Source organism: Chrysochloris asiatica, unplaced genomic scaffold (genome assembly GCF_000296735.1).
Source record: "Chrysochloris asiatica unplaced genomic scaffold, ChrAsi1.0 scaffold00442, whole genome shotgun sequence".
Taxonomy (NCBI): domain Eukaryota; kingdom Metazoa; phylum Chordata; class Mammalia; order Afrosoricida; family Chrysochloridae; genus Chrysochloris; species Chrysochloris asiatica.
Window position 1 is genome coordinate 126,641 of NW_006408960.1, and position 13,797 is coordinate 140,437.

Here is a 13,797-nt window from a genome sequence, read left to right on the forward strand (position 1 = left end):
ATTCCTTTCTTCACTTCTTCTGAGTGGGCACCTAGGAGTGGACTGGGTCACGTGGAATCCTCTGTCCAGCCTTTTGAGGAGTTGCCCAGCTGTTTTCCCCAGTGGCTGCACCGTTTTCTTCATCATGCTTTTATCTGAGTTGCCAGTTCAGCCCTGTTCTAGAGGGATGCCTTCCCTTCCCACCACCCCCATCCCCCCCCAGGTTTTCCCCAACTTGCCACATATAGCCTCTACTTTGCTTCTTAGGAATGGCCAATGTGTTGGCAGGACCTGAAGGACCGTGTTTCCTCCAGGGAATTTGGAACCTGCATCGTTTGTTTCTCCCTACCCCCTTCCTTTTTCTAAAGTTATATTTTGATTTATCCCACAGTATTCTGAAAAGGAGGATAAATATGAAGAAGAAATTAAAATCGTGTCTGACAAACTGAAAGAGGTGAGTATGTTCACACCTAATTAGTCCAAATTTCCCTGGGGTGGCGTGGTCCCAGATGTAACAGTGGTGACTCCTTGCTCCTTCTCAGGCCGAGACCCGAGCCGAATTTGCAGAGAGAACGGTTGCAAAACTGGAAAAGACTGTTGATGACCTGGAAGGTAGGGACTTGTCCTCATTCCTCTCCTTAGATGCTGTATCCCCGCCAGTCGTGGTCCCTGGACGGGCTGAGTTGGGGGTCGTTCCCTTTAAGAGAGTCAAGTGTGGAGTGATGTCACATCTGGAAGTCTGGGGCATGGGAACAGGAGAATGCAAATAAGAATCAGACTAGAATTGCCATTTTCAAGAAATCCAAATTAATGGTCTCTGCTTAATTAAGTCCATATGTGAGTACAGAGACTCGAATACAACTGTCTAATTTTGTGGGGCTTTGTTTTTTCTTCTTCTTTAGAAATTAAATATATTCAATTCTGAGAAGTGCCTTCCATTTTCACAGACGCTCCAGAGGGCTCAAAGTTTATCACAAGATGAGAAAACAGAACTAGACAGAATACACGAGGGGGCTTCAAAAAGTGTGTGGGAAAATTGGAATTAAAAGCTAATGACATTTTCCCATGCACTTTGTGAAGCTCCCTCATAGAATCCCTGGGTAGCACAAATGGTTAAAAGCCTGACTGCTAGGCAAAAGGTTGACGGTTCCAACCCACCCAGAGATGCATGCCTTGGAAGAAAGTCCTGGCATTCTGCTTCCTAGAGGACACAGCTTGGAACACCCTCTGGAGCACTTCTACCCTGTGCCTCTGGGGTCGTCATGGGTCGGAATCAACTTGTTGGCAGCTAATTCTGGATAAGGACCTCAGTGAAGACTGCAAGTCTGGTGCCCACGTAGCTTAAAGAGTTCCAATTTTTTTAATGTTCTTCATAGAATAGCCTGAAAATTCCAGAATCTTAGGGTTCACACAGAAATCATTCCAAAGGGCCTATCCCGCCTAGAAAGGGCAGAAAGATCGCGTGTTGGTCGAGGCATCTTACTGTTTGATTGGGGAAATGAGGTTTCCACGTAAGATAAAATGCCCTATTCCAAAGTATAACCTTTGTACTAGGTGGCATCGCAGGAAGTCAGGAATAATGGGGGCGGGGGAGGGGCATATCCATTTCTGGTCACCGCACTTGTAAAGACTCATTGCTGAGTTATTACAGCTCACCCCCTGCAGGACCTAAGACCACTCCACAGACCTTTTTTATCCGTAGGTTACATGTAGGGACACAACTCTTTCTCCCAACTCACTCTTTCGTTTTCTCACTTTGTTTTTTTCTTTCCTCACATTGCTCATCTATGGCCCTCCATTCCGACCCTCGCATTCTTGTCCCCTGTATCTCTTCTTCCGAACTCTTCCCTCTGGGGACCTGCGCCCTATAGACGAGTTATATGCTCAGAAGCTGAAGTACAAAGCTATCAGTGAGGAGCTGGACCATGCTCTCAACGACATGACCTCTCTCTAAGAGGCCACTTGGTGCTGCCCTCTGTTGTAACAATACCGAAGTCGTCCTTCTCACTGTGGGCCTCTGCTCCCGGGGGCTGCTGGTAGTGCCAGCACCCTGCCTCCTGGTTTGCTCTCTCCAGCCTTCTGATGTGTCTGTGACTGAAATAAAGACAGGCTGTCCTCATCTTCACGCTCTCTCATTTCCATTTCCTCCATTTGCCGCTTTTGAGCTGTGACTTTGATGTCCTTGGCCTCGCTGGAACAGAAAATCGTGGTTCACCTTCGTGTGCTCACATACCTGAGGAGTATATTTCAAAAATTGCTCCAGAAAGAAAATTATGCCTGCAAACAGGGAAACAAAAGTCAGCTTGGCATGACGCCTCCAACAGTAGTGATTCATCATTAAATAGAAATTGCTGTAAATGAAACTCAGCTCTTTAAACCTCCTGATAGCAACTTAGCAGTGAGCAGAGCTGGCCAAGCCCAGCAGGCCTGGGTCTAAGAGGAGGCTGCCCTCGGATGAGATTCCGGCTGTGGATTCAAATAGCGGCAGTGGTGTTTGGTCTCCTTATTTCCTTCTTTCCTCATTTGTCTTTTCTGTGTTACTTTCTGGGAATGGTGCCTGGGGCTCCCAGTGTCTTCATGGTTCACAGAACATTCATGCAGTGCCCAGAGAGAGGAGGAAGTTCCCACAGAAGCACACCTCTATACCCTGCTCTAAGAGCCTGCACAAAGGATTGTGGGGCACCCCTTAGCTGGGAAAGGGAGTGGGGGCACCCAAGAAAGGAAGTGAGGTACTTGTTCTTTCCCACGTCCCAAGCCGCCTTGACTGAGGCATTCTCATCTTTCGTCCCTCATTCTGAGTAAACCGTCCCTGGAATTACTTGGTTTAGTAAGAACTCAAAGTTAGTTGCCTGTGGGTGTTGAAAGGGGAGGGCATGCTGTAGATTTCTGTAAGATAATCCAAATGCCAGTCTGTCCAGTTCTACTGTGTACCTCACCACCTCAAAATGTCCCAGCAACACTGACTTTTGAAAGTCCAAGCCACATCTTCCAAACTTCCCCTTGTCGCTGAAAGTGACACGGAAGTCTCCAGTTAGATCAATATTTAGGCACTAAAGGAGTCCTGGTGTGGCACTTTAGGATAAGTCCGGGACCTCAAGGTCAGCAGTTCCAACTCAGCAGCCACTCCTTGGAAACCCTTTACAGGGTCACTATGAGTCAGAACTTACTTGGTGGCACACAACCACCACCACCACTACCAAAGGAGCTCTGGAGTCCTGGTGTGGCGCTGTAGGATAAGCACTGGACTGGTAACTGCAATGTTAGCAGTTCAAACCCACCGTCTACTCTTGGAAACCTGCATTCTCCCTCTGAGTCAGAACCGATTCTATGGCAAACAACAAAGGAACCCTGGTGACACAGTGCTTTAGGCATTGGTCTGCTCACCACAAGGTCAATTGTTCTAACCCACCAGTCTCTCCATGGGAGAAAGATGAAGCTATTTGCTCCCATAAAGATTTACAGTCTCAGAAACCTTAAAGAGTATTTCAGCTTTGCCCTGTAGGGTCGCTATGAGTTGGAATCCACTTGATGGTAGTGGGTATGGGTTGTTGTATAGCTTGTGCCCTGGTGATGCAGTGGGTTAAGTGTTGGAATATTAACCACAAGGTCAGCAGATCAAACCCACCAGCCACTCAGGAGAAAGATGAGTCTGTCAGCGCCCATAAAGATTTACAGCCTCTTAAACCCTAGAGAAGGAGCTCTGGTAGTGTAGTGGTTACGAATCAGCCTGCGAACCGCAAGGTCAGCAGTTCGAAACTACCAGCTGTTCCTCAGGAGAAAGCTGAGGCTTTCTGCTCCCGTAAAGATTTACAGCCTCAGAAACCCTGTTCAGGGTCGCTATGAGTTGGAACCAACTCCCCGGCACATATCCACCAACCAAAATCCTAGGGAGCAGTTCTACTCTGCCGATAGACTTAGAGAGTCGATATAAGGTGAAATGGATGATAGCAATGGTTTTGGGGTGGAAGGACAGGGAGTGTAGCTGATTATGGAGTCTCTGAGTGGCACTTATGGTTAAGCACAAGTCCTGGCGTGGCATTGCAGGTTAATGCGCTGGACTGCAAGGTAATTTAAATCACAAGGTCAGCGATTCAGGCTCACCAGCTGCTCCTTGGAAACCCTATACAGAGTCAGTTTGAGTCAGAACCAATTCGACAGCACTTAACAACAACAACTACTAGGAAAGCTGATAGTTCAGACCTGTCCAGAGTGCCGTGGAAGTAAGGCCTGGCAATCTGCTTCTGAAAGGTCACAACCTTGGCAAGTGGAGCAGTTCTACTCTGCACACATGGGGTCGCCTTGAGTCAAAATCCACTCGGCAGCAGCTAACAACACAGTTTGCTTGTTATGTCTCATGTAGAATTTTGTATTCAGGTGGGAAAGCTCTGTCCCCATGTTTCTTTATAGGTATTCCTCCTATACCACTGACAGCTGGCCTCACCATGTTCACACACACACACACACACCATCCTGAACATGTACATAAATTACCCACTCCCCTCACACTGCCATATACCTGCCCTTGGAAAGATCACAAGCCGTGGGGGTGGGGGTGGGGCAGTTGATTTGCTCTCTGTACATATTTGCTTCCGGGGTTTTTCCAATGATGTTTTCCATCTCTGCCCTTTGCAATAACTGCGGCCCAGCCCTGCCTAGATAGTCTTTCTGTCGGAGTAAGCACCTAGGTAGGACTTTGTTTGCAGAGATTAGCAGAGTTATGCTCACACCTGTTGACAATTCACAAGGGCAGTTAACATGGTAAAGGAGTCCCTGAGTAGTGCCAACAGTTAAGCATTAGACTATTAGCCAAAAAGCACCTCAGAAGAGAGACCTGGTAATCTGCTTCCAAAAGGAGCACAGTTCTGACACATATGGGTTCTCTAGGAGTCGGAATCGACTCGATGGCAACCAGCAGCAACAAGGTTGTTGTTGTTGTTGTTATGTGCCATCGAGCAGCAACAAGGTAGATCCGGGGAATTTGGGTGGTAAGAGAGAAGTGAGGGCAGAATTTGTAGTCAGGAATCCTGAGTTTGGATCCTAGCTCCACACACATTGTTGAATCTTGTGTGGCCTTTTCTGCAAAATACAGGCGAGATAGCTCAGAGGCATTGTGAGAATTAAATGAGATGTTGGAGGAATTGGCTCACCCATACTCGGCACTCGATTACAATTTGTCCATCCAGACTGCATAAATTGAAGCCAGTGTTTTTCTCTGATGGCCTGCTTCCAGATCACAGTCACGTGGGTTAGTGCCATTTCAAATGAAAGGGTCAGGAATCACAGCAAATAGCTGCCATTCTCTTCGTTTTCCTTCTGATATCTTCTCAGCCAGTCCTATCATGTTTTATGAAGCCTTTTGCTTTCCTCCAGTAATTTACTCGATCTAGGCCCAGTTCCTTATCACTTATCAGTCAAATTTACAAGCCAGTTCTCTTGCGCTCTGTCACGCATAGCGCTTGTTGGCATTTTCCTTGTGTGTTTGTGTTTTATCAGCTCAGCCATGTAATAACCTATAAAGGAAAAGGAAAACAAATCCATTATGTGTCGAGCGGATTCCAACTACTGGCGACCCCGTGTGACAAAATAGAATTGCTCTTGGGGGTTTCTGGGCTGGAATTTTTATGGAAGCGGTTTGCTAGACCTTTCTCCCAAGAAGCCGCTGGTCATGTTGTTGTTAAGTGCCGTCTAGTTGATTCCAACTCATAGCGGCCCTGTATGGGATATCCAAGAAGCCGCTGATGGGTTTGAACTGCCGACCTTGTGGTTCTCAGTCCAGTGCTGATCCTACATGGAGCTCCACATCAGGAGTCCCACTGGTCATGGATTGAGTTTAAATCTCAATCATGTTACACTTACCTGGGTTTGCCTACCTGACACTGCATTGGTTGTTAAGTACCCTGGAGTTGGTTCCAACTCAAAGGAACCCGGTGTAGGGTATCCAAGACTAAATCTTCACAGGAGCAGAAAGCCTTATCTTTGGGCTCTAACCTGAGAGCTCATGGTTCACAGTTCAGTGCTTATCATCTGGAGCCACCACACTCCATGTGACACTACACACACATACACACACATTAACAATTCAGACTGGAATTCAAATAGCCATTCCCGGAAACGCCAAAAGAATGATGGGTTATAGCAATTTATTTTCCTACTTTTATAGAAGTTAATTTTCCTACCAAAGCTTAAAGACGAATTGACTAGCACTAGGGGACTATGTGGTGTGGCGCTGTAGGATAAGCACTAAGGTGCTAACCACAAAGTCAGCAGTTCAAACCCACCAGCTGCACTTCAGAACTCTGTATAGGGTCTCTGTGAGTCGGAACCGACTTGACAGCACTTAACAACAATTAACAACAATTAAATTTCAAAGAAGCACTGTTGGTGCCATAGTTACACAGTCAGCTGCTAATCAAAAGGTCAGGGGTTCAAGCCCACTAACTGCTCCATGGAAGAAAAGACCTGGAGCCTAGGAACGCCATAAAGATAGTTGTTAAATGCTGTCGAGTCAGTTCCGACCCATAGCAACACCCTATACAGAGTTTCCGAGGAGCGATGAGTGAGCTTGAAACTTCCACCTCGCTATTCAAACTGACTTTGCAGACAGCGCCACACCAGGACTACAGCTTAGAAAACCCTCCTCTGTCACATGGGCTAGTTATAAGCCCGAATCCACTTAGTAACATCCAACAGCAAAAGGATTCTCTATTAATTACCCATTGTTGTTGTTAAGTGTCTTCAAGTCAGTTTCGACACATAACTCCGTATAGGGTTTCCGAGGAGCAGCTGGTGGGTTTGAACTGCCAACCTTGAAATTTGCAGTCCTGTGCTGATTCTACAGCAGGAGTGTTATTTGTTGTTGTTAAGTGCCATTGAGTCTGTCTCAACTCACAGTGATCCTGTATCGAGTTTCCAAGAAGTGGCTGGTGAACTTGAGACACCTCCCTTGCGGTTCAAACTGACCTTGCAGTCCAGCACATTTACCCGCAGCACCACACCATCTAGGGCTAAAATCTTAAGTTTGTGTAGCACTCCTTCAGTTCTGAAGCATTTCCTGTGTGTGCCTCATACTACACACCATACCCACACACTGGTATTGATATCCCCACTAGGATGGGGAAAACTGAGACCTAGGCCAGTTAGATAGCTTTACATCACTGGCACAATTGGGTTTAAATCCAGGTATTCTGACTCGATGGTTGTCAGATTTAGCAAATTAAAAACAAAATAGATGTTCAGTTAAATCTGAATTTCTGCTACTCAGTGACTGTGTTTTGGTGGAGTCCTTGTGTGGTGCTGTTATAGGATAAGCACTGGACTGCAAGGTCAGCGGTTCAAATCCAACAGCCTCTCCTTGGAAACCCTATACAAGGTTGCTATGAGTCGAACTAACACAACAGCACAAAACAACAAGCAACATTTGGGACACACTTTTACGAAGAAATTATTTATGTTTATTTGAAATTCATGTTTAACCAAATGCCCTATTTTTTATGACAATGCTTCTGATTCCCAAATAGTGGTACTTGGTCCCTCGTTTTCCTCAGTGGGCAGTTATAGTTCAAATGCAACATACTTTTTCTCTGGTGTGAATTTCACTCTAGCTGTTTGGGGTTTAGACACTTTTTTTTTTTTTTTTTCCCCCTTTAACAGAGATGCATATTAATTACTTTTTCTCTTCATTTTTAATCCTCACCAGAAAAACTTGCCCAGGCCAAAGAAGAGAACGTGGGCTTGCATCAGACACTGGATCAGACACTAAACGAACTGAACTGTATATAACCAAAACAGAAGAGTCCTCATCCAACAAAATCACCAGGGCTCCGTGTCTTTCTCTTCTCTTGTAAGAAGTTTCTTTTGTTATTGCATTTTCTCTTTGCTGGAATTGTCGAGCAAAATATGAATACGTGACCAAATATTTTGTATCAGAGAAGCTTTGAGCACCAGTTTAATCTAATTGATTACTTCCTTTTTTCAAATGGCACCAGCTTTTTCAGCTCTCTTTTTTTATCCTTAAGTTGCATTTACTCCTAATGTAGTCAGGGCGTTTCCTATTGAGCATGCGCCCTCCAGATGATGGCATTTGGCTCCTGGGAGAATAGAAGACCCCCAATAATATGAAAAGGCTGAAGAATAAAGCCTTCTGAGCCACTGTTAGTTACACTATAGGAGGCCAGGGGCCATCCCATTCATATGGGTGGGGATTTTCCATCCAGAGTAAAACAAAAAAGATGGTAGTGGAAAGTCGTAAATCACAGACAGACTAGGTTAACCATCTTGGGCCTTTTCCACACAAACTCTACTGGGCAGAGGAAACTTCCTCTGAGCAGTCAGCTTGAGAATGCTTGGGCATGGTTGGAATAAGAAGCCAGATGTTCTCTGGACAGTCTTTCATGCTGTGCTCCTCTATTCGTTTCTTTTCATTTTTAAATTGGCCTTTGAGAAGATGTCTTATTCCAGTAATGACCCATGCTTATCTGCTCTGATATGAGACCATTTACACAGCAGGGATAAATATGGTGCAGTTCATTCCTACCCCAGGTTGCCACATCAGAAAGACTGCTGGCCACCACCAGTAAACTGGACTAGAAGGATTTTTCTGTTAACAAACATTGGGCAGAAGGGGTCTCTCTGCGAACAAAGTAGAGATTTGAAAAAGTAAATTAGTCCAGCTTCATCTCCATCCTTCAGGGAATGACAGGTTGAAGAGTGCTGATTTAAGTCTTCAATTCCTTCTTCGGGACCAAGTTAATAAAAGACCGAGAAACTCCTGGTTAAACTGGATAGGGAGTATTTTGTAGACAAAGCTGCACATGCTGGCTTTGTGACATTTCTGCTTTCTCAGTTAACATCTCGGAGCTGAAACATTCCACATTCCCCAGCCGTGTGGGGGCCAATTCAAGTTTACAGTTCTGGCCAAAATCGCCCTGCTTCTAGCTTATCCACATCCCCTGCCCCTCACTCCTATTTATTAAGCATCACACTACCCAGGAGATACACTAGCAAATCTTGCAATTGAATAAAACTGATACTTTTCATTTAGATTCTTGCAACTGTATCATATGTAATAGTATCTCTTTTTCTACATTTTGGTCAAATAAATTTTTACATAAACTACAACTTGTGTCCTTTTTAGAATGTGTGGGGGGCATACCAGCAACTGTACTTCTCAATATGTGGTGAATGAATGGGAGGATAACCTGCCAAGATCTTAGCAAATATTATCTTTGCTTTCATACCATGACATCTCATGCAACAATTATGTTCTCCATATGGCAGAGAGAGTGCTTAATCACACAAAAGCTCCTTTTCTTAGTTAGCCCCAAGCGTGCCTGAGCCAGGTTGTTAAGAACAAGTCGAAAGTGGATAGTCCTTGTAACTCAAGTCAGGAAAGTATGAGACCTGTGTGTTGCAGCCATAGGAAAGCTGGAAGGTGGGCCCAGACTGACGAGTGCCTAGATGTAATTTCATTTGGTCCAGAGTGCAGAGTTGTGGAAGAGGAAGCAATAAAGCACAGCATTAGGCAATACCACTTAACATTCATTTTAAGGAAGGACTAGAAGAGGGTGGGGATAATACAGAGCTCTGGTGCAAACAGCTCAGCTGCTAACTGAAAGATTGGACAATTCAAACCCCACAAGCTCTTCCGCAGGAAGAAGACCTGGCATCTGCTTCTGTAAAGATTATAGTCACAAAAACCCTAAGGGACAGTTGGTTTTGTCACATGGTGTCCCTATGAGTCAGAATGGACTTCACCACACCCGCCGACAATGTCGAGTTGGGGGAGGTGGACTAAGTGGCAGGAAAACCATTTAGGAAGATAGTTCAATCATTCCCGATAGTGGTTGCCATGGACCTGAGGGAAGAGATGATCTGAAGGAAGCAGCCTCAAGCAAGACTGACTTGGCAGGATGACGGGGGGAATATGGGTGGGTCAAAGATGACTGTGGTTCCGTGACCGAAATTGTAATCTTATTTCAGGGAAGGAGTCCTGGTGAGGTGGTGGTTAAAGTGGAAGTGCTTTGCTTCTAACTGGAAGGTCAGCAGTTCAAACCCACCAAACCTTCTATGGGGCTTCTCTAAAGATTTACAGCCTCTGGGGCATGTCTGCTTTGTTCTAGAGCTGGGGTGGGGAACGTGCAGCCCATGGGCTATTTGTTGTTACTGTTAAATACTGTTGAGTTAGTCCATAGTGACCCTGTATAGGGTTTCTGAGGTGCGACTGGTGGGTTTGAACCACTGACCTTGCAGTCCAGCAAATTATCCTGCAGTGCCACACCGCAAAATCATTTGGTCTGGCCCTGCCAAGGCAACCACAGTACCAGCCATCACTTGTTAAGTACTGTCGAGTTGGTTACGACTCATAGCGACCTTGTATAGACTTTCTGAGGAGCAACTTAGGAGTGACTTAGTTAAATATTTGGCCAAATATAGCAGTTGATAATTTTGTATGGCCCACAAATGAGTTATAAATTTTGGCCAGAGAAAGGTTCCCCACCCCTGTCCTAGAGGGTTGCTGTTAATCAAAATCAATTTAACAGCAAAGGGTTATTTTGGGACCTAGCAGGTGGAGGAGGGAGAAAGGAGAAGTGAGACTAAAAGATTCAGTGCATATGCAAAGAGGTTTCTGTTCTCAAGTTGGATGAAAAACATTTCCTTCACACTAGCTTGACATTTATCCAACACTGCCCAGTGCCTGGGTGACATAAATTGTTTGTGCTCAGCTTAGTAACCAGAAAGTTGATAGTTCCAACCCACACAGTGATGCCAAGGAAGAAGAAAAGCCAGGTGCTTCTGTAAAGATCGTTGTTGTTTAGTGCCTTCAAGCCGTTTTTGGCTCACAGCAACCCTGTATAGAGTTTCCGAGGTACGGCTAGTGAGATTGAACCACCGGCCTTTCAGTCCAATGCCTTATCCCAGAGCGCCGTACTAGGACTTCTCTGTAAAGATTGTTGTGTGCCGCGGAGACAGTTCAGACTCATAGCGACCCTGTACAGGGTTTCTGAGACTGTAAATCTTTACAGGAGAAGAAAGCCTCATCTTTCTCATGTGGAACAGCTGGTAGTTTCAAACTGCTGACCCTGAGGTTTGCAGCCCGATTCGTAACCACTATACTGTAAAGATTACGGCCACTAAAAACAAAAAACCAGCTATGCAGCTCAGTGTGATTTATGGAGTTTCCATGACTTGGAATCTCAACAGCAACAGGTTGTTGGCTGTTCCATAGCATTGTAGGATGTGCACTGGACTGCTAACTACAAAGTCGGCAGTTCAAACCCACTAGCTGCTCATGGGAGAAAAAAGAGACTTTTTGCTCTCAAAGATTTACAGCCTCAGAAGTATGATCCAGAGTAACTGTGAGTCAAATTGAGTCGATGGCAGTGGCTTTGGTTTGGGATAGTCTCTCCAGGTGCTGGACTCCTGGTGTGGTGCTGGAGGGTCAGCACTAGACTGCGAATTACAAGGTCAGCAGTTCAAACCCACCAGCTTCTCCTTGGAAACCCTATGCAGGGTCACTATGAGTCGGAACTGACTCTGTGGCAGTTAACAACATCCAGGTGCTGAGAACATCAAAGACTAAGGTCTAATCCTCTCCTTTAAGTGTCCTATCATTACTAGAATGCTCACCCTTTATGTGTCTGTTGCCTCCTTTGCCACGCCCCTCCTGCTTAGGCTGTCATCTCGAGTTACCACAGCACTTGGCATTGGTTGGAGTCGGTTCCGACTCAAAGCAACTCTGTACAGGGTTTCCGAGGCTATAAATCTTTTCAGGAGCAGAAAGCCTCACCTTTTCTTCTACAGAACAGCTAGTAGTTAAACTGCTGACCCTGAGGTTCACAGACCGATCCATAACCACTACACTACCAGAGCTCTTGGGATTAGTGACTTACACCCTGATTCATAACCACTACACTAGTTGCTCTTTGGAAACCCTATACAGGGTCGTTATGGGTAGGAATCGACTCCCCGGCTCTTAACAACAACAACAACACTACCAGAGCTCTTGGCATTAGTGACCTACATTTAACCTGTCTCAGCTCTTGGGGCCTTTCTGACTTTGGGATGTGAGTAAATCACAGGGTGAGGTGAGGGGCTCTATACTGCCAAGGGCACACAGCAGGATAATAAGGGATGGGTGGGATTGTTTTAAAGTGAGCCCTCTGTATTGGTCGTATAGAGATTGGTGGGACTGAGACCGTGGCCCTTCAAACCTAGAACTGAACCCTGCCCCAGGGATCGATCACCTTTCAGCCAAGCCAGAGACAGACCTATAAAGTGAACATTTTTGGGGAACGTGCTCCTCAGAATAATTTACCATAAGATACCTGGTGGTTGGTGGTTGTGTGCTGTGGAGTCGGTTCCGACTCATAACAACCCTGTACAGGGTTTCCGAGGCTGTAAATCTTTACAGGAGCAGAAAGCCTCAGCTTTCTCCCATGGAACAGCTGCTAGTTTCGAACTGCTGACCTTGCGGCTCACAGCCCGGTTTGTAACCACTACGCTACCAGAGCTACTTATAAAAGACCTAAAAAGGGCCGTAAAACAGAGCTTAGAAGGCAGCAAGAGGCAGGAGAGGACAAAAGGGCTACTGGGAAGCCAGAGAGGAAGTGGGCATTGAAGGGATTCCAACTATTGTGAAACAAAATATGTGTAAATTGTTGAATGGAAAACTCATTTGTTTTGTAAATGCTGACCTAAACCACAATAAATGAAAAAATATAGTGAGAGGTCTGTAGGGTGATGGCTGGGTTAGAAAGAATGGGGGGTGGGGAGGAAGGAGAAGGTGACTATGGCAGTGGAAATGGAGGGGTAAGATTCGAGAGTTCTTTAGAACCTCTGTCCCGGACATGAGGGTTGTCAAAGACTTAGATATCACACAGAAGGTAATTCAAGACATGCATGTCTGAGCGGCGTAGTGGTTACAAATCGGGCTGCTAATCTCATGGGTCAGCAGTTCGAAACTACCAGCTGTTTCGCGGGAGAAAGATGAGGCTTTCTGCTCCCGTAAAGATTTACAGCCTCGGAAACCCTGTTACCGGTTGCTATGAGTCCGAACCAACTCCATGGCACATAACAACAACATGTTTGAGTGGAAATGTTTATAGCTCATGGCAATCCCAGACATAACAGAGTGAAATACTGACTGGTCCCAAACAATCCCTATGACCCATTGTCAATCAGACCACAGTGATTTTCATGGGCTGATTTTTGGAAGCAGGCCTTCTTCCCAGTCCATCTTAAGACTAGAAACTCCACTAAAACCTGTCAGCATCCCAGCAACATGCGCGCCTCCACGGACAGATGGGTGGTAGCTGTGCGTGAGGGGGGACATTGGTCAGTAATCAAACTTGGGTGTCCCACGTGGAAGGTGAGAGTTCTCCCACTGAACCACCTCTGCCCTCGCTTAAATGGAAAGTGAACTCCGTTGTGGACATGTTAAATGTACAGTATCTTTGATCAACCCAAAAAGCAGTTGGACATGTAAGTATGACTGGACTACTGGACTATGGATAAGGAACTGAGAGCCAGCACGAAGCTATGAAAAGTGAGAACCGAGGACTTAGGGCAGAAAGGATCATTGTGGAGCACCTGCATATGTTGCTAGTTCCTGGTTCCTGTTGAGTCAGCTCGGACTTAGGGCAACTCCATGTGTGTCAAGAATAGAGCTCTATAGGGTTTTCAGTGGCTGATTTTTTGGACGTAGACCTCCAAGGCCTTTCATCCAAGGCGCCTCTGGGTGAACTTAAACCTCTGACCTTTGATTTTGCAGTCAAGCATGTTTATCATTTGTACCACTTGGGGACAAGCAGAGACCCCACC

General features: G+C 45.7%; 1 protein-coding gene across 2 annotated transcripts in view; it reads left to right on the forward strand.

Annotated features, from left to right (window-relative positions):
• The window catches only part of TPM4 (tropomyosin 4), a 34,715-nt gene extending 26,957 nt beyond the window's left edge, over positions 1-7,758 (forward strand). For both annotated transcript variants that reach the window (XM_006877099.1, XM_006877100.1), the window contains 3 exons: positions 371-433; positions 522-591; positions 7,676-7,758. In XM_006877099.1, coding sequence (XP_006877161.1) covers positions 371-433; positions 522-591; positions 7,676-7,758 — 216 coding nt within the window. The remainder of the gene's footprint in view (positions 1-370; positions 434-521; positions 592-7,675) is intronic.
• The last annotated feature ends 6,039 nt before the right edge of the window (positions 7,759-13,797 follow it).